The sequence below is a fragment of the Vipera ursinii genome (assembly GCF_947247035.1).
Source record: "Vipera ursinii genome assembly, chromosome: 4".
In the NCBI taxonomy this organism is placed as follows: domain Eukaryota; kingdom Metazoa; phylum Chordata; class Lepidosauria; order Squamata; family Viperidae; genus Vipera; species Vipera ursinii.
The window spans coordinates 13009924-13031403 of record NC_139514.1 but is presented as its reverse complement, the minus strand read 5'-3'; the positions used below and the strand labels follow the sequence as shown (position 1 = coordinate 13031403).

The following is a 21480-nucleotide window of genomic DNA, read 5'->3' as shown; positions in this document are numbered from 1 at the left end:
AAGGAAGTATTGCCGCGCGGCTCGGATTGGCCGAGGAGGCGGACCCGCCTCGCCGGGCGTTCATTCGCTCCCTTCGCTCGCGCTCTCCCTCTGTTTGTGTGAGAAAGGAGGGAGGAAAAAAAAAAAAACGGGTTCGGGCCCCGCCGCTGACACAAGGAAGAGGCGCGGCCTATCGACGCCGGGGAAGCGGTGGCGGCGGCGAGGATCGAACCGCGGTTCGTCTGGCTTGGATTTCCTCTCGGGCGGGCTGGCGGCCGGCCGGCCGTGGCTCCCTCTAGGCCGAGAGGAAGGCGGATGGCGGCAACATCCGGGGCTTCTGGGGCGGCGATCGTGGCGGCGGCGACGACGGCGGGCGCGGGATCCGGCGCGGCCCCGGCTCTCTACGCCTGCACCAAGTGCAACCAGCGCTACCCTTTCGAGGAGCTCTCCCAGGGACAGCAGCTCTGCAAGGTGCCGCTTCCGAGGGCGGAGGCGGCGGGAGGAAGGGAAGGGAGGGAGGGTTGCGTGGGTGGCTGCGACCGGCCAGGCGGCTTTTGATTGGAGGCTTGGAAGAAAGGCTTTCGCCCGGCCGGAGCGAATACTTGAGCTTTTATTAGGATTAGAAGCCTTCCAGGTAAAAATGATCCACGCTTTCGCACATTAGCACGCACTTAATATTCAGACACACCTATAGTCACGTATACTTTCGCACACGTGTTTCTTTGATCACGTGTACACACACACCACGCCACACCACACCCCAGTGAAAATAACCCAACTTTGCTTTTTCGTGCATTATTCAGCGGCAGAGCCCAGATGGTTACTTAAAGTTTAGTTAGTTTAGTGCAGGGGTCTTCAAACTTGGCCCTTTTATGACTTGTGGACTTCAACTCCCAGAATTCCTCAGCTAGGCTTGCTGGCTGAGGAATTCTGGGAGTTGAAGTCCACAAGTCTTAAAGTTGCCAAGTTTGAAGACCCCCTGGTTTAGTGTGTTAGACTTATATACCGCCCTTCTCCCGTAGGACTCAGGGCGGTTCACAAGGTTTTTAAAAGAAACAATGATGATAACTTTATTGTCACTTTGAATGTACACCAATCGGCATACATCAAAATGAAATTTCGTGGCATACAGCTCTCAAAGGGTCACTACCTCCGATATATACTCCTTGTTTGGGGGACCCGCTCAAATTTCACATTGTCCATTTTAGTCTCTAGGGAGTGAACGATGGCACACAGGACAGATGGAAATGGGGCTCCATGTGGATTAGCCCTCAAGTTAGCTTGTATTCTGACAACCTCGCCTTCTTTCCTTTTTCTGATCCTGACTCTTCCATCCTTTCCTTAAGGAGGCCTTGCTTCTTTTCACCCCTGGAGCATGCTGCTGCCACCACCAACTCCTCCAAAAGCCTCAATACCACAACTACAAAATTTAAAACATTTAAAATTTTACTTAAAAGTAAACTCTTGACACCGTATAAGTATAAAAAAGTCGTCAGAGGGGAAATGCGATTAGTATTAGTAATAATATTAGGGCAGAAGGTTTCAAGGCTTTGTACTGTACTGTAGGAGCGGACTTCTTTTTCCATTCCTGCGAACAGAGGTGGGGAACTACGGCCTTTTTTTTTTAATGACTTGTGGAATTCTGGGAGTTGGAGTCCACAAGTCATTAAAAAAAAAGACCGTAGTTCCCCACCCCTGCCTTACAAAAGCTTACAAAAACTGATGCTGTGCCATGTTGCCTGCTGAATTGCACCTTGTAGCCATCTGTGGTTCCTTCTGATGAAAGTAGGGTGGGATTTTTTTTCCCCCCACAGGGTAGAAAATCAGCAGGAAATGTCAAAATTTCTGGGTAGTAAAAGAACAAGTTTGGTTTAGTGTTTAAGCCACTAGGCTAGAAAACCAGACAGTTGTTGTGGGGGAAAATAGAGGGTGGAAGGTGTGTTATATATGTTCCCTGCCCTGAATTATTTGTAAAAATAATAAAGGCAGAACATAAATCAATAAAATAAGGACAACTGTATGACATGTAGTGCTGTTCAGAATGGCAGTCTGGTTTCAAATTTGACACTTACTGTTGGAGCTCTTGACCTCATCCAGATTTTTTTCCCCCCCTCGAACTAATTTCTTAGGGAATGAGATATACTGGAAAATTTCCATGGATGGAAAAATGCACAGTGTATCTATTTCTAAATTTGGGGAGCGGAAGGGTAAGATGTACTGATATCTCTGTAGATTGGGCTTTCATCCTGAGATTTAAAACATAAATTCACTGCTACATAGATATTTGAAATTGAAAGAATCAGTTGTATGCATCCGATTTTAGCAAGGAAGAGACATCTGTTTTCTCTTAAAAAGAAAAGCTGTGGTCTTTTATGATATAAATTTTCCTAGGCAGTTACAAAATCATCACAGACTGTTAGATGGATCTAGTAGTTGGTACATTCCAAGGCATTTACAGTAGTTTCAGGAATTCATAATATCAAAACAAAGCAATAAAAAAATGGAAAATTACAAAAATGCCAAAAATGGTTGTGGGTTTCTGTCTGCATCTGCATTGTCTGTGCTTTCTTATGTAATAATATACATAATATATACATATACATATATTTGAAGTGAAACTCCTTAGCAAAACTTGGCTTCAGCAGCATGGGTATTTTTTAAATGATAATAGCTGCATAAAGTCATTCAATTAAAATGGTACAGAGGCACTTGCAATAAAAATAAATAAAATAATTGTTTCCACTGCAGAGCAAAGTACTTAAGCTGTGTGTGACACTACTGATTTTGTGAATGATTTTTATTGCCATATTTATGTTTTAAATCTCCAAAAGTTGTTAAAAACATATTACCTATGGGTAGTCCTTGACTTGAGACCGCATTTGGGACCAGAATTCCCATTGCTAAGCTGGTTCTTAAGTGAGTCACACCTGATTTTATGACCTTCTTTGCCATGGTTGTTAAGCAAATCACTGCAGCTGTAAAGTGAATTACAGTTATGAAGAGAATCTGGTTTCCCCCATTGACTTTGCTTGTGGGAAGCTGGCTGGGAAGGTTGAAAATGGCGACTACGTGACTCTGGGACACTGCAACTGTCATAAGTACATGCCAGTTGCCTAGCCCAAATTTTGATCACGTGACTGAAGATTCTTTAATGGTCATAAGTGTCAAGGTTAGTTGTAAGTCATTTTTTTCAGTACCACTGTAACTTTGAAAGGTCATTAAACAAATGGTTGTAAGTTGAGGACTACCTGTACATCTTTATTTGAAAAATTAACTTGCAGTAAATTAATTTTGTACAGTAGTCTGCCAAGGGTACTGTTCTGTTCTAATAAATTATATTGTTAGTCCAATAATCAAGAATAGCTTCCTAATTTACTACCTCAGATGACGAATGTTTTGCAAGGTAAAATCTAATGCACCTAATATTGCTTGTTGCACTTCAATAAAATATTGATTATCTCTTCTAGGAATGTCGGATTGCGCACCCCATTGTAAAATGTACTTACTGCCGATCAGAGTTTCAGCAAGAGAGGTAAGTTAAATAAATATATTAATGAACAAAGGATTGTTGAAGAAAAGTAACTGTTGGTGGCTATGGAAATGCCATGCATGGAGCTTAAATTCCTATCTAGTTCGGCTTGCTGACAATTCTTGGAATTGTAGCCTCCACACCCCAGGAAAATACCACGTTAGAAAATGCTGCCCTACTTTTCTTCCTAACATACCTACATGAGTTTCATTAGGGCTGCATTGTGTTTTTTCTTTCCCATTTAGTGGCATGTCTTAATATTTTTTCAGATGGTAGCCTCGAACTCCACTTGATGGTCCGAGTGCTAGCAAATTTCCATACTGTTAATAATTTAAGCCTTATATGGCATAGTAGAATGTGGCTTTAGTTCCCAATATGTCATTTTTAAATTTTTTTACTAATGCAGCACTATCTTTAATCTCAGTTAAGAATTTATGTAGCTTACTTGCATTAATATATTCAGTTAAGTCCTCTATAATTTAAAAATTAGGATTTAAAATGACACACTGAGTAGAAACTTTAGTGGTTAATGGTGTCTGAGAAGTTATAATAGTACATTTGTTCGTTTTGATGAAAATTCCTATAGAACTAATATACCTAGACTATTCTCATTTTTTTCTGTATGGAAAATTTGTTCTCTTCTTAATTTATGTGGCAATAACCTATTCTTTGAGAAACTTAAGAGCAACATGTTAATTCACAACTTTCTCCTTTTCAGCAATAATTATAGGTAGGCGGTTGATAGCTAAGTAGCTAAAATTTCGAATTTTGCTTTTTTTTTCCAGCAAAACTAATACAATATGCAAGAAGTGTGCCCAAAATGTGAAACAATTTGGAACGGTAAGTTAACACCTGTAGTCGTATTCGTGATTGGGTTGCTAAACTACAATTGTCTAGATTCCTACACAAATTGTAGACATTTTACCCTTATTTGTTTGAAATAATAGAGCAATTTTCTTAGATAGTAATTGCAATTTTCCTTGGTTATGTGATGTGAAGAGAAGTGATCCATGCATACTGACAATTGATTAATAAACAAAACTGAGGGGATTGTTTTGATTTTTTGGTAGCAGATAAGGATTTTATGCCTAATGTAGACATCCAGAGGAATGCAATTCTAATTTTATGAAGCAGTTCCAAACACTGATTGGAATTATATGAGATATTAGATACTGAAGCTCTAAATATGTTTTCGAAGGGATTATAACCCATTATCTCTTGTTCCAGTTATAAAACTTAATGCTCTTCTAGTATGCAAGTACTGTGTTTGATGACAATCTGTCTTCAGCCCCCTGTATAATTATTTTATCTCTCCCCCGCCCCATTGATTTTCAGTTCTCAACAACTTAACATATTTTTAAGAGTTTCTAACCCATTTTTCCCAGCCGAAACCTTGTCAGTACTGCAACATCATTGCTGCTTTTATTGGTACAAAATGTCAGCGCTGTACAAACTCTGAAAAAAAATATGGACCACCTCAGACCTGTGAACAGTGTAAGCAGCAATGTGCTTTTGACCGCAAAGAAGAAGGAAGAAGAAAGGTAGGCTTTGGTGATTATAAATAAAAGTTTGCTGTAAAATTGGTGGTGCAAAATTGATCTCAAATCAACTGAGTAAAATCCAACTTACGCTCCACTCTGCCAAGTCAGACCTGAATCTTTAGTTAGGCTACTAAGTCCTACATGGAGGAATATCCATAGCAATGACCAAATCTTGATCGATCTATCTATCGATATTGATATATATCAGACATGTCAAACTCGCGACATCGCACAATGTATCAGAGCTTTTTCTCCATTGCCGGCAATGGGGTGGGCACGGTTTTGGGATGACGCGTCCGGCCCGTAGGTCGGCAGTTTTGATGCCCCTGATATATATAAAAGGTCTGCATTGTATCCCTTTTCCTTATGTCTTACAAAACTAGATTACAAACTAGATTGTTGATCTGACGTTTTCTAAAAGAAAACTGCCTTTTATATTACATTTAAAATGACTACTTCCAAGTATAAAAGGAATCCCTTCGTATGTTTCTGGGTTAGGGTTTATATATGTCTATGTATCACCTCAGAGTTCATAAGATTAGGGAACTAATTAATTTGATTTTGCAAAACAGTGGACAACAAAAGTAATTCCACGAATTTTTCTTACATGTTAAGAGGTACAAATAATGTCTATGTCAAAATTTGGTCTATAATTTGCCCAGTTACTATTTATGTGCTATAAGCTATTGCAGTAGTCGTTTATATTTATTTGTTCTTCATAGAATTCAGGGTACTGTAGTACTGTAGCCTTAGGAATTCATCATGTATAGGACATACATCGAAGAGCCAGTTTATCTAGTGCAGGGGTAGGCAACCTCGGCTCTTTTATGACTCATGGACTTCAACTCCCAGAATTCCTGAGTCAGCATAGCTGACTCAGGAATTCTGGGAGTTGAAGTCCATGAGTCATAAAAGAGCCGAGGTTGCCTACCCCTGATCTAGTGGTTCAGGCACCAGCCTAGAAAGTAGGAAGTCATGAGTTTATGGCCTTAGGCATGAAAGCCAGCTGGGTGACTTTGGGCCAGTCCTCAGATGAACCCACCTCACAGGATTGTTGTGGTAGGGAAAATAGAGGAGGATGTATTGGATGTATTTCCCACCTTGAGTTATTTCTAAAAATAAAGGCAGGATACCAATTTAAAATGTCAATTTGCGTAGCTCAACATATTTATCAAAACACAAGAACCTGGGCTGCCCTTTGTCCTCAAGAATACATTATTTTGTTATATGAACAAAGATAGTGGTAACAGAATGCCCTAAATAATCTCTTTGCCTAAACTAGCCACAGTCCTTGGAAAGATAAAACAGATTGAAGTCAAGTTAGATTACCCCCCCCACACACACACACACACAAAATTTTCTACAATGTCTAGCATGCTTTCTTTGATATGCTGCCGATGCCGTATATATACACACGTATTCATATTCTTGTTTATATTAAGATCTGTGTGCAAGGATAACAGCAGTAGTATTTGATAATTTTATTTTGGCTGTTGTGTGTCTTTTTAGCACTCAGTACGTGTAACATAACTTGCTGCGAATGATTTCCCAAAAGGTTGATGGGAAGCTGTTGTGTTGGCTTTGTACTCTGTCCTACAAGAGAGTACTGCAGAAGACCAAGGAACAGAGGAAGAGCTTAGGGTCTTCACATTCTAATTCTTCTACATCTATTACTGAAAAAGACCAGCATCATTTGAAACACCACCATCACCACCGTCACTCCCACCACCACCATCACCACCACCATCACAGCAGCGGCCATCACAAGTAAGTGCTACGAGGAGCTTCGAAATTGAGCCATCCTAGGAGACACGTTCTTGCGAAGTGGTGGATTTAAATAAATAAAGAAATACGTAGCTTCTTGTGAATGCAACAGATTCCTTTTATAAGACACATTGTTCAGAACTCAGATGGCCATGTGGCAAAGATATACTTTGTTCAGAGACGGTTGCAGTTCTCACTGGACAACTTGGACCATACAAGCAGCGGTCCCCCAACCTTTCCAGCTTTGTGGAGGCACACCCCTAGCTTGCGCCAACGGAGCTGCTTGCGCTTGCCTGCTGCTCATGCAAGTGGAGCTGCATGCGTGCACACTTTACCCCTTCTGTGGCCCGGTTCCGAGTGGTCTGCGGACCAGTACTGGGCCACAGCTCAGGGTTTGGGGACCCCTATCAATATAGGATCTTGGTGTGACTGTTAGAGACTGTATATCGGTCAGGAATATGGCTGCCTACCCCCTGGTTTAGGCAATCTCTTGCTGGGGGGGGAGGGAGAATAGATCAAGCATAGGACAAATGTACTAACTAATTATGAGCATATAAGTGAGAGAAGATGCTGCTGTGTTCATAGATGTGGCTATCAATCACAGAGTTACTTTTTCATCACCTTTGTAATTGCAGAGATAATTGTCCAAGGTAGTCACTAAGCAAGGATTACCGTATTTTCCGGCGTATAAGACGACTTTTTAACCCATGAAAATCATCTCAAAAGTTGGGGGGTCGTCTTATATGCCCAGTCGTCTTATATGCCGGAAAATACGGTACCTGCAACGGCATGGAGGCCCACAAAAATTGCCCGACTCCTTATTTGACAAAAAAAACAACCCTATTTGCTTTCTTGTCTCCATCTTTTCAAACCATTCAGTTTCTGAAGTTACCGACTAAAGCCAGATATTGGAATATTACTCATAAGCTGGTTCAACGTTCTGCATTTTTGTATTTTAGAATCAGCAGTCTGAGCCCAGAAGAAGATCAGGGGTTATGGAAGCAGAGGTAAATAGTATTGAAAAAGACATTTCTTGCTTTGTACCTGGATTGGAAACTTTTTGTTGTTTCTTTCCCCTTATGAAGTGGTAGATGCCAGCAAATGAAAAATGTGGTTATCAGAACTGGCGAGGACAGAATTGCCTCTTTATCAGCCTTGAAACTAACGGGCTGATTGAGAGCATAGCACTAGAGAAGAGAAAGTTAAACTTTGCCACCTGTATTAACTTTTACAAATATTTCACTGACAACAGTGAGGGCTTTTTGAAAATCTTAATTGCTGTCTAAAAGGCTGGTGATTTTTTTTAGGGAGGGCACAGATAGCATTGCATTAACTGTAGAATGTGCTTCAAATGTTCCTTGAGTGACAGTTAAGCATTAAAAGAATTAGGAATGATGGACAGTTGTTTTTAAAAGTTGAGAGAGAAGCTGAGAGGACAGCTTTATATTTGTAATATTTATATGTAATAAATTTATAATATATAATACTGCATGCTGTTTTGGGTAAAATGTGGCTATATGACCATATGTCACGCAATCTTAATGTTTCTTTGCAGCCATAAATCCTCTTCAGCTATTCAGAATGAAACTCCAAAGAAAAAGCCCAAAATGGAATCCAAGCCATCTAATGGAGATAGGTAAAAATACAGTTCTGAATATATATATATTTCTGTTCTGTTAAATAAAACATTGTATGAACAAATAGAGTTCATACTTTTTCCATTTTTTTCCCAATTTCAACATGAATATTATTCCAGTTCTTGATCTTTGGAGATTTCTACAAAACTAGCCTAAATCTTTGTTGAAAATTCTGCTACCAGCAGTTCTTGGGATAAATGAACTAACGTTGAATCAGAAATCAGTCTAATGGCAGCAGTGGCAAATTTAACCCTTGTGAATCTATTTTATTTTAAATATGGGTAGTCCTTGACTTACCTAAATTGATCCCACAATTACAGTCATTAAACGAGTGATCACATGACCTCACCCAATGTTGTGACTTTTGTAGCAGTCATTAAGCAACCCATTGTTTGCTCTGGGACATTCAGTGAACACTGGGCTCTGGCGAAAACATAAATTGTGGCTATGCGACTGAGGGATCCTGCAAATGGCTGTCAACGTGGGCTGGTTGTCAAGTGTGCAAAATAGGGTCACGTGACTGTAGGGGGGGTGGCGGTGAGAACGTCGAACACTGGCCATCATAAGTACCTTTTATGGGGTCTGTCATAACTTTGAACAGTGGCTAAGTGACTGGTTATAAATTGAGGACTATCTGTACATCGTATGTGAAAAATGAATCTCTCAGTTAACTGTTATTCACATAAAAAAAATCAACTGCTTCATTAAGCAAGTTTCCGACCCTTTGGAAGTTAATGCTCAAATATAAGTGGTCCTTTTAAAACGTGTCAATTACCGTATTTTTCGGACCATAAGACGCACTGGACGATAAGACTCACCCAGTTTTTAGAGCAGGAAAACAAGAAAAAAAATTCTTTCTCCTTCTCTCTCTCTCTCTCTCTCTCTCTCTCTCTCTCTCTCTCTCTTTCTCTCCCTCCCTCTCCCATTGTCCCTTCCTTCCTTCCTTCCTTCCTTCCTTCCTTCCTTCCTTCCTTCCTTCCTTCCTTCCTTCCTTCCCTCCCTCTTTGTCCTTCCCTCTCTGCATTAGAGCAGTACCCGCGGAGGCGGCCCTGCAACCCGGCTTTCTCTTGCAGAAAGCAAGCTGAAACGGAGTGAGGGAGATTGCCAGAAATGCGAATCGGCCGATCTCGCACTCCTGCAAACTCCCTCGCTCAGTTTCAGCTTCCCTTGCTACAAGAGAAAGCAAGCTGAAACGGAGTGAGGGAGATTGCCAGAAATGCGAATCGGCTAATCTTGCGCTCCTGCAAACTCCCTTGCTCGGTTTCAGCTTCGCTTGCTACAAGAGAAAGCAGGCTGAAACGAGGCAGATTGCAGCAGCGCAACATCAGCCGATTCGCATTCCTGGCAATCTCCCTCACTCCGTTTCAGCCTGCTTTCTCTTGTAGGAAGGGAAGCTGAACCCGAGCAAGGGAGTTTGCAGGAGCGCGAGATCGGCGTTTCTCAGCACGTGCCGATTTGTGCTCCACTTGCAGAGGTTGGGGCTGGCCATACGGATCACCTTCGGACCATAAGACGCACCCTCGTTTTCCCCCCCACTTTTGGGGAAAAAAGTGCATCTTATGGTCCGAAAAATACGGTACCTGACACAAAGGATGGATAAAATCTGCTTACAATGGAGGAGATGACAGGCAGTGCATAAATATATCATAGGTAGTGTTTAACTTATGACCACAATTGAGCCCAAAATTTCTGCTGCTAAGCAAGGCAGCTGTTCAGTGAGTCATGCCCCATTTTTGCCCAGATTCTTAAGCAAATCACTATAGAGTTGTTAAGTGAATTGTATGTTTGTTAAGTGGATCTGACTTCCCTCTGTTGACTTTGCTTGTCAGAAGCTCCCTAGAAAGGTTGCAGATGACAATTCCAGGATCCCCGGACAATGCAACCATTGTAAATACATGGCAGTTGCCAAGCACCCAAAGTTTTTGGTTGCCACAATGTAAAAAAAGATGTTAAGACTCTAGAAAGAGTACAGAGAAGAGCAGCAAAGACGATCAGGGGACTGGAGGCTAAAACATATAAGGAACGGTTGCTGGAATTAGGTACGTCTAGGTTCATAAAAAGGACGCAGTGGCTCAGTGGGTTAGGACACTGAGCTTGTCGATCAGAAGGTCGGCAGTTTGGCAGGTCGAATCCCGAGTGCCGCATAGCAGAGTGAGCGCCTGTTACTCGTCCCAGCTTCTGCCAACCTAGCAGTTCGAAAGCACCTAAAAATGCAAGTAGAAAAATAGGGACCACTCCGGTGGGAAGGTAACAGCGTTCCGTGCGCCTTTGGCGTCTAGTCATGCCGGCCACATGAACACGGAGACGTCCTCGGACAAGCGCTGGCTCTTTGGCTTTGAAACGGAGATGAGCACCGGCCCCTAGAGTTGGAAACGACTAGCACGCATGTGCAGGGAAACTTTTACCTAGGTTCATAAAAAGAAGAACTAAGGGGGGATATGATAGCAGTCCTCCAATATTTAAAGGATTGCCACAAAGAAGGAGTCACACTATTCTCCAAAGCACCTAAAGGCAGGGCAAGAAGCAACAGGTGGAAACTAATCAAAGAGAGAAGCAACCTAGAACTCAGGAGAAATTTGCTGACTGTTAGAACAATTAATCAGTGGAACGACTTGCCTCCAGAAGCTGTGAATGCTCCAACACGGGAAGTTTTTAAGAACAGACTGGACAACCATTTATCTGAAATCATATAAGGTTTCCTGCCTGAGGAGGAGGTTGGACTAGACCAGGGGTATGCAACCTTGGCTCTTTTATGACTCGTGGACTTCAACTCCTAGAATTCCTGAGCCAGCCATGCTGGCTCAGGAATTCTGGGAGTTGAAGTCCACGAGTCATAAAAGCCAAGGTTGCCTACCCCTGGACTAGAAGATCTCTAAGATCCCTTTCAACTCTTGTTATTCTGTTTAATCAGGTAACTGAGGATGCTGCAATGGTCATAAGTATGACCACTGTTTATAAGTGACTTTTTTTCAGTGCGGTTGTAACTTTGGTCATTAAACGAATGGTTATCAAGTCAAGGATTACCTGTATCAAACAGATAAATGCGTATACTTGGGATGCAGTTTGTTTCTGCCTTTAGTTACATTTGATGCTATTTATTTTTTTTACAGTAGCTCTATAAATCAGTCAGCAGACAGCGGAGGCACCGACAACTTTGTTCTAATAAGTCAGTTGAAAGAAGAAGTGATGTCACTGAAACGTCTATTGCAACAAAGAGATCAGACTATACTGGAGAAGGATAAAAAGGTGAATGGTTTAGTCATTTCAGTACCTACTTTAGAAGTATTCCATTTGTATCTTAAGTGTTATGTTTGTCAGATATTTAAAAATGCAGCTAAGCCTCCAGACCCTCCCTCCGTGGGCTTGCAAAAATAACAGATAATAGCTGCATCGGGACTTGACCTCAGAAAACAGAGTCCATTGTTTCCCAAGTATCAGAAAGGGAAAGGTGTGTGTAATTCCCTATCTTCCATCAAACTTGAGAACCAAGAATCATCTTTTTGGAAAAGAAATAGGATTCAAAGGGAAGATGCCCTAAATTAGTAATCAACTGGGTAAATGACAAATGTACTGGATAAATTTAAGGAGAAAATTTGGATCATAAAAGGAAGACAGTTTAGTTTGGAAGCACTAAAAAGCCTGAAATACTTTAGGAATTAAGCCAAAGAACCTCATTAGAAAGTTTAAGCAATTAGGATAATATCAGTTCTGTAATTTTATAGTATTCTTCTTTTTTTCTTAAGAGTTTAAATGTATACTTACCACTTCACAATAGCTCAGACTTTTATGACAAGATTAAATTTTCAGGTAAATTAGAAAAAGGCCTGTATTTTTTTTAAATTGCTTCTGAAACAATTTAAAGGACAGTGCATTTTGGTTATAATTCAGAAAATGTGGACAAAATTCTAAATCACTGCATTGTGCTTTACAGATAAACTCAGCCTCTTTTATATATACAGTTGCAAGAAAAAGTAAACCCTTTGGGATTACGTGGAGGTTTGCATGAATTGGCCATAAAATGCGCTTTAAACGTCATGTAAGTCACAACAATAGAAAAACACAGTCTGCTTAAAATAATACTACACAAACATTAGCTGTTGTCATATTTTAATTGAACATTACATGTAAACATTCACAGTGCAGGGTGGAAAAAGTATGTGAACCCCTAGCCTAATGACCTCTCCAAGAGCTAATTGGAGCCAGGAGTGAGCCAACCTTGACTCCAATCAGTGTGATGATATTGGATGTGTTGCTGACAGCCGTCCTGCCCTTTAAAAACACACACCTGTTTTGGGTTTACTGGTCTCAAGAAGCACTGTCTGATGTGAACCATGCCTTGATGTTCATGTGTCCACGGTAAGACAGACTGTCTACAAATGGAGAAAGTTTAGCACTGTTGCTACTCTCCCTAGGCGTGGTCGTCCTGTAAAAATGACTGCAAGAGCACAGCGCATAACGCTTAATGAGGTAAAGAAGAATCCTAGAGTGACAGCTAAAGACCTACAGAAATCTCTGGTACATGCTAACATTTTTGTTGACACATCTACAATAAGGAAAACATTAAACAAGAATGGAGTACATGGGAGGACACCACGGAGGAAGCCATGGCTGTCCAAAAAAAATATTGCAGCACGTTTGAAGTTTGCAAAAGAGCACCTGTATGTTCCACAGCACTACTGGCAAAATATACTGTGGACAGATGAAACCAAAATTGAGTTGTTTGGGAAAAACACACAACACTATGTGTGGAGAAAAAAAGGCACAGCACACCAACATCAAAACCTCACCTCATCCCCACTGTAAAACATGGCGGAGGGAGCATCATGGTTTGGGGCTGCTTTGCTGCCTCAGGGCCTGGACGGATTGTTGTCATTGATGGGAAAATAAATTCCAGAGTTTATCAGGACATTTTGCAGGAAAACGTACGACCATCTGTCTGCCAACTGAAGCTCTGCAGAGGATGGGTGATGCAACAGGACAATGACCCAAAGCATACAAGTAATTCAACAAAACAATGGCTTCAACAGAACAGAATACGCCTTCTGGAGTGGCCCAGTCAGAGTCCTGACCTCAACCCGATTGAAATGCTGTGGCATGACCTTAAGAGAGCGATTCACACCAGACATCCCAAGAATATTGCTACACTGAAACAGTTTTGTGAAGAGGAGTGGTCCAAAATTACTCCAGATCGTTGTGCAGGTCTTATCTGCAACTACAGGAAACGTTTGGTTGAGGTTATTGCTGCCAAAGGAGGGTCAACCAGTTATTAAGTCCAAAGGTTCACATACTTTTTCCACCCTGCACTGTGAATGTTTCCATCTTATGTTCAATTAAAACATGACAACAGCTAATGTTTGTGTAGTATTATTTTAAGCAGACTATGTTTTTCTATTGTTGTGACATACATGACATTTAGAGCGCATTTTATGGCCAATTCATGCAAAACTCCATATAATCCCAAAGGGTTCACATACTTTTTCTTGCAACTGTACAGATAAATTACTTAATGCTGCCTAATGTTCTTTTTTTCTGGCTTTTAAACCAGCTGAAGAAAATTGGGTACTTTATCTTTAAACATTTACCTAGAAATGCGTGTTGTTGATATTTGAGGGTGAGGGGATTGAAGTAACCATGGGCAGTATTTTTAAAGAGGTAAATCAATTCTTTTTCTCAGCTGACTGAGCTGAAGGCGGACTTTCAATACCAAGAGTCGAATTTAAGAACCAAGATGAACAGTATGGAAAGAGCTCATAAGGACACTGTAGAACAATTACAGGTAAATGCTATTCAGTAATAGCTGAGAACATCCATGAGTGAGAGCCAAGAGGCCTACATTTTGAACCCAGTACTGCTCCGTTGCACTGTATTACCCAAAAATCAGGAGGAGTCAGGTGGCACCTTTTCTGATTTCATAAACGTTATTTTAAAAAAAAAAGTTGACATCCGACAAAGTGAGCTACAGTTCACAAAAGCTTGGGCCTTTTGATTGGTGGAGCAGTGGGCTAATGCCTCCTTAAGTAACACCAGCTGCCTGCAATTAGTGCAGGTTCGAGTCCCACCAGGCTCAAGGTTGACTCAGCCTTCCATCCTTCCGACGTGGGTAAAATGAGGACCCAGATTGTTGGGGGCAATAAGCTGACTTTGTAAAAATGCTGCTTGGGGGGGGGGGAAGCCCTAATAAGCAGGCATATACATAGAATGAAGGCTATTGCTAAGCACATTGATTTGTGCTTCTTAGATTGTAAGCCGCCCTGAGTCTTCGGAGAAGGGCGGGATATAAATGTGATTTTAAAAAAATGGTTTTATAACCATTCAGTAGTAAGAGGTAAATAATGAAGAGTGTTAATCTGAAAAGGCGCTACCTGTCCAAGGTAGGGGAAACCAAGAACGACTAATGATGAATTAGTAGTTTCTTTATTGCGGTTCTCCTTTAGTCAAATCTTACCAGACTAAAGCATACTCTGCATTACTATCGTATAAATCCGGGGTCTTCAAACGTGGCTCTTTTCTGACTTACGGACTTCAACTCCCAGAATTCCTCAGCCAGGCACGCTGGCTGAGGAATTCTGGGAGTTGAAGTCCACAAGTCATAAAAGGGCCAAGTTTGAAGACCCCTGATATGGATGCTGGGAAGATCTTCCCTGGGCCTCTTCCTCCACACCAGTGACTCAGTGTTTTATTTGTCCCTTCACTCCTCCCTCCTGTAACTCAGTGCCAGATTCCACCATACTACCAGACCCCTCCCTGATTTTGGACCACCATAAACTAACATGACCCTCCTCCTGCGTTGTAAGGCTGGTTGGATTCTGACATTTCACACCATAAAAAGGTAAAGGTTCCCCCGCACATGCGTGCTAGTCGTTTCCAACTCTAGGGGCCAGTGCTCATCTCCGTTTCAAAGCTGAAGAGCCAGCGCTTGTCCGAGGACGTCTCCGTGGTCATGTGGCCGGCATGACTAGACGCCAAAGGCGCACAGAACACTGTTACCTTCCCACCCTAGTGGACCCTATTTTTCTACTTGCATTTTTACGTGCTTTTGAGCTGCTAGGTTGGCAGAAGCTGGGACGAGTAACAGGCGCTCACTCTGTTACGCGGCACTCGGGATTCAACCCGCCAAACTGCCGACCTTCTGATCGACAAGCTCAGTGTCCTAACCCACTGAGCCACCGCGTCCCTTTCACACCATAGTAATGTTAAGCAGGCAGTAGGTTTTCTAGGTCCAAGCTGGGTTATTTCTCAGTGATTTCCCTTGAGTTTTGTTAGATGGTTTGTAAACACCTTCCCAGACCGTTGGATGTCTTCTCCCAGCAGTTTCATGTAGATCAGGGGTGTCAAACGTGCGACGTCACGTGACGTGACATTTTGTGACTTTTTTGCCATTGCCGGCAATGGGGTGGGCGTGGTTTCACATGGATGCATTCGGCCCACGGGCCGGCAGTTTGACACCCCTGATGTAGATGTTAAAGTGCAGAAGCAGGGGAAGAAAGAGGGGAACCCCAGGGTCAAACTTTTCTCCCCTACCCCTTCTCCCCACTTAAAGCAATAGCACTTAGACTTATATGCTGTTCCGTAGTGCTTTACAGTTAAGTAGTTCAGAGGGTCAGCATATTGGCCCCCAACAATCTGGGTCCTCATTTTACCAACCTTGGAAGGATGGAAGGCTGAATCAACCTTGAGCCGGTGAGAATCGAACTGCTGGCTGTTGGCAGAATGAGCCTGCAAGACCGGATTCTAACCACTGCGCTACCACAACTCTTTTGTTTCTATCAAGGGCTCATTACAAAAGTGATTTTTGTCCTTCAGTAGGGGTAGCGTATGCTTCACCTGCACTTTTTCCTTGCCTATACAAGAAGTGGGCTGAAACAGTCCTATCCTGAAAGCATTACTTCTCAACTTATAACCCATCACTTAGCAACCAATTGGAGGAACTTAACTGGGGTTACTTACAATCCAGACTCCCACCTCACTGCAGACATGTGACTATACTTCAGGCACTTGGCAGTTGGGCCGTATGTACAGTTACAGCATCCTGCAGTCACATCACTGCATTATACAATGGTTTTGCTGAAAACTGGCATTTACTTCTGGTTTTTGGCAAAACCAGGCCCATAGCAAATGGCAGTTTACTTAATGACCATCTTTTTTGTTTGTTTGTTTGTTTGTTTTGACAACTGCTGCAAAAAAGGTTGAAAATCGGGTTGGTCAGTTACAACTATGATGGGCAAGCTCCGTTACAGTCATAACTTGAGAACTGCCTGTATGCAGGAGTGCTGGGAAGTAGACCCTTTTACCCTTCTTCGCTATTGCCTTTTTCCCTCAGAGATGCAGATTGGGACAAGCAAAATTCAAGCTGAGTAGAAATTGTTCTGTTGTCACTCTTGAAGCACTACCAACGGGATCAGCAGAACAACTAGAAGTAGGATTTGAGAAGTGGAAGGGGGTGTGTCCTCCATTGTAGTACTACAAGCTGGATGAACCAGCTTTCTGTGTTGGGTTCTTCATCTGTAATATAGTGTATTTCTTCTTTCCCCCCCCCCCCTGAAATTAGGATTCATATAAATCAGGGGTCTTCAAACTTGGCCCTTTTATGATTTGTGGACTTCAACTCCCAGAATTCTTCAGCCAGCCATACTGGCTGAGGAATTCTGGGACTTGAAGTCCACAAGTCATAAAAGGGCCAAGTGTGAAGACCCCTGATATAAAAGGAGTATTAACTGCCCTATATTTTTGCAGCCTTTGTAATATTTTTAATTTTAAAAAATCTTCATGTAGCAATTGTAGCAATAAAATTGGGAGATAAGTTGTGTCTGAGGCCTCCACCCCTTTTGAGAGAATCCTTTTCAATCCTTCACAGGTTCACCAAGAAGGCCATGTTTATCAGCCCACCTAGGGGAAGGATTTAGGACAGGGGTCTTCAAACATGGCCCTTTTATGACTTATGGACTTCAACTGCCAGAATTCCTCAGCCAGGCATACTGGCTGAGGAATTCTGGGAGTTGAAGTCCACAAGTCATAAAAGGGCCAAGTTTGAAGACCCCTGATATATAAATGGAGTATTAACTGCCCTGTATTTTTGCAGACTTTGTAATTTTTTTTAATTTTTACAAATCTTCATGTAGCAATGTAAAATAATGCACGTTGTACAAAATAACCAGGAGCACCGGCCCTTTTGGATTTTTGTAGGCAAAGAACAGAGAGCTGCTCAAACAGGTGGCAGCATTGTCAAAGGGCAAGAAGTTTGACAAAAGCGGGAATATGCTGACGTCACCATAAGAAGATGGTGGTCTTCGTGGCTGTTAAACTCAGAAAGGTAAATCAGCTCTGGGGAGACTCCATAGAAACAAACCTTTTGGCGTGCAGAGTTGGTGGCATAGTTCCTATACCTTTTTCTAACTGAATAATGTTACGGAGGTGGGTTGTTGTTTTTTTGTTTTTTGTTTTTATTTTTTTGCAAATTAAAAATTATTTGGATTACTAAAGTACTTCAACAAGTTTGAAGAAGGCACGCATACATATATAATGCAGCCATGCAGCCATACAAAAGGAGGCAGCTGGCCAGTCCCTGGTGATCAGTAAGTGTGCTGTCCCTGGTCATCACAACATGCAATAACGTGCAGACTGATTGCATTGGGTTGGACTTCAGCAAGTCGCCTGGTCAAGAGCAAAAACTCACGGAGGAGCTGGACAAAGACATCTGAGGACAACTTTCAATCTGATCTACGTTCCAGCAGCAGCAGCAGCTGCTAATTTGACAACAAGCAAGAGCACTGGAGACTTGGCAACCCTTCTTGGTCTTTCAGTCCAAATAAGAGTGCATTGAGGTTTAAAATCATGGTGCTTTTATTACAAGAAGCTTAAACCTATAAATATATGTAAAAGATTTTAATAGTTCTATTCTTAGTAATAACTGGTGTTTTGCATTTCCTGTTATAGAAATGAAAAGAGATTCTCTATTGTAAGTACCAGAACAAAAGGTGTTTGTTTTTTTCCTGAAAATACGCTGTAGACTTCCTCCTGCAAGTGCCTTTTCTCCCAACGGTTTATTTATAGGGATGTTGGTAATTGTATATACTTTTCTTTTTCTTTAACCATGTTTCAGCGTTCCCCTGTATGTATATATTTATAAATGTATATACAGAAGGATCAAATGCAACGATCAAATGGTTAGAATGATAGGGAAGGTCCTAAGTACTGGCAGGCAATGAATTTTGGCTGTAGATACTGTAACAGATGTGTCTGTGTAGAGAGTATTTGTCTTAACTCTTGCTGTGCCTAACTTAACGGGGTGGGTGGGGAGCTTTTAAAATGTAGGGCTTCTACGAATAGATGGTTTATTTGATCTCAGTGCTGATTTGCATTGTATTCTCAGTGATGTGTTCTTGACTGAATGATGAGGGGGACAATATTTGAGCTAATGTAAAACGCTCCAGGTGTTTCTTTTAATGACATGGCATTGAAGTTTAATGCCGTTTTGTACGGTGAGAACGTAACAAGTCTACACTGAAAGCTTTGTGTCGCTAAAGGCATTGTCCCACAGATGTTCTGTGGCCAATACATTCGGAGCAGAAAGAAATGTCCATGGAGAAACCTGATGAATGTCTAACACTGTGAATTTAAACAACAACAACAACTAGCTGTGTAGACATAAAACCATGCTGTCCACATAACCGTGGCTCAGTCTTTACAGTGACGGGACAGTAATGCAGGCTGAGGCACCATTTGCACTAGAGGGAATAAAGTGAGACTGGCTCTCCAGCTGCATTTTTGGGGAGAGCCTGGGATTCTGTGGAGGTAGATCGGTCACCGTAGGGATCACCATTACGGGAACGTCAATTGCATACATATCTGTAGGCGTTTGTTGAATGTGTCCTGCAGGCCCTCTCAATTTCTTCAGGGCAAAGAAGACCTCTCAGCATTTGCACAGAGTAGTGCACCCTGGAACGTTTCTCTCCAAACTTTCTGTGTAAACGCACAGAGGTTTCTAGCACAGTGTTCTTCAAACTTGGCGACTTCAGGCCGCTTGGCGACTAGCGTGCTACCCAGGAAATTCCTGGGATTTGAAGCCTGCACATCTTTAAAAAGTTGCCAGATTTGGAAAAAGAAAAAAAAAAAGACAGACTGCTCCCGCAGGTAAGCAAGAAGTGACTATGAAATAAGTAAGTTGGAGATCATGATTTGGATGTGTAAAGCTTAAAAACAAAAAACCAATAACACTTCGATATTTTTTAAGGTTCTTTATAGGAGAATGATACAAAAGAGCAGGGCCTCCCCCCACGTATTTGGGCGCTAGGGACCGGTTCCGTGGAGAGCGATTTTTCCGCAGGCCAGGGGTCATAGTTTCGCATCCTATGCCTGCACGACCCAATTGCTGGCAGGCCGCGAACCGTTGGAGGTTCGCGGCCCTGGGGGTTGGGGACCCCCGATGTAGGACATTAGAAAAGTTCATTGGCATTCCAGAAAATAGTTTCATTAACCTAAAATTTATTAACCTAAACTTGTTTCTATTAAATGGAAAATCCAGTTGATAAAAGGGGTGCTCAATTTATTATCACATGGATTGCACATCAGCTAGCCGTGTTGGGGCCTCCAGCTACCGGTTTTCGGAGGGTTTGTTCCCCAGAGACTACTGAATAATTTGTAATTTGAACACACACAAAAAGCTGCTTTCTACAATACTGAGATTTTTTTTATTTTTTGTATACTAAAGATGAACTTTGTAAATTTATAAATACTATTTGCAGATATTACATGATTATATAGATAGGGTAGAATACTCTTTTGCTATCCTGTTGAATTGCTTTATCATTCAGACTTTTTTTTTAATTGCTGACTTCCATTTCAGAGTATTTTGATAACTTTTTCTGATTAAATGACTACCTGTCATTGGTGGACTTGTTTAAAAAGAAACCAGTCAAAACTTTTCACAAGAAACGTAATGACTTTCTGATCAAGGCATTGTCACTGAAACCTGTTTTATGCTGCAATAGGAACATTATATAGAGGAAGAAAACCAACAGTCTGGCTTTTAAGTACCAGAGCTGTGGAACATCCCTTTTCAGAACATTTACAAGAGTTTACTATGTCTAAAGAGAAACTTATTTATTTTTAATTGGAGTCTTTCAAAGGCTGGAGATTTGGGTGGCTTTCAAAAAGAGCTTGATGTTATGTAGACCCAAGATGATACACTATGGTTTGCATTTAAATCAGTTTTTTTAATAATTGGCATCAAGCAAGAAAAAAAACCCTTGGGCTTGAATTATTTATATACATTTAGCCTGTAAATAATTGCAGTTTTTTGTTTTAGTTAGAATGTCTATCTCCATTTTGAGGTGAAGCTTTTCATCTTACTTACATTTGTATATTGTGTTGAAATTCTGTACTGGCACACATTTGACATTTTTGTACTTTTTCTAAATCCAATATTTCACAATAAAAGCTTCTTAAACCAGCAAGTATGCCTGTCTGCCTATTGGGTTCCAAGACTGGGGAAAGGGGTAATTTTAATCTGGGGGTTTCAGCAGCCTTTTCCAAACTGATGCCTATAAACCTTATCCTTTCTAGCCAACATCTTTACTGTTCTATAGTTTGTGTGTTTCACAGATTGCCTGTAATGAATAAACATTTAAAATAATAAAAACATTTGACGTTAAGATTTCAAGCTGTTCCTAGTATTCTGTTTAGTTCAGTAGTTTTCAACCTTGAAACTTTCAGTTGTCGGAACTTCAGTTCCCAGAATTCCCTAGCCAGCATTCTGGGAGTTGAAGTCCATAAACCTTATGTGTGGTTGAAAAAGATTGAAAAAGCCTGATTTATTTGACCACATTCTGGCAGTTGAACTGCAAAAAATGATTTTCATATATGAGCTGATTTCACATAGATGGAAGGTACCATTTAGCCCTTATTTAGTCCGATGCTCAGGAATTTAATTTAAAATCATTTACAACAGATGGCTACTTAGTTTTTGTATGAACACATCCAAAGAAGAGGAACACACAATGGGATAATAGGTTCCACCACTAATTGTTCTCAC

General features: G+C 41.3%; 1 protein-coding gene across 4 annotated transcripts; it reads left to right on the top strand.

Annotated features, from left to right (window-relative positions):
• Positions 1–71: 71 nt before the first annotated feature.
• On the top strand, positions 72–19568 carry FAM76B (family with sequence similarity 76 member B). 4 transcript variants are annotated; one of them, XM_083361954.1, is made up of 11 exons: positions 72–450; positions 3447–3511; positions 4294–4348; positions 4894–5049; positions 6605–6816; positions 7773–7820; positions 8369–8449; positions 11561–11696; positions 14125–14226; positions 17634–17760; positions 18384–19568. In XM_083361954.1, the coding sequence occupies exons 1-10, from the start codon at positions 295–297 to the stop codon at positions 17721–17723; spliced, it is 1101 nt and encodes a 366-aa protein (XP_083218080.1). In that variant the 5' UTR covers positions 72–294; the 3' UTR covers positions 17724–17760; positions 18384–19568. The 4 variants fall into 4 exon arrangements, with proteins under 4 accessions (XP_083218080.1, XP_083218081.1, XP_083218079.1 ...); XM_083361955.1 differs by having other exon boundaries at positions 11564–11696; positions 17634–19568; XM_083361953.1 differs by having other exon boundaries at positions 17634–19568.
• Positions 19569–21480: the final 1912 nt, after the last annotated feature.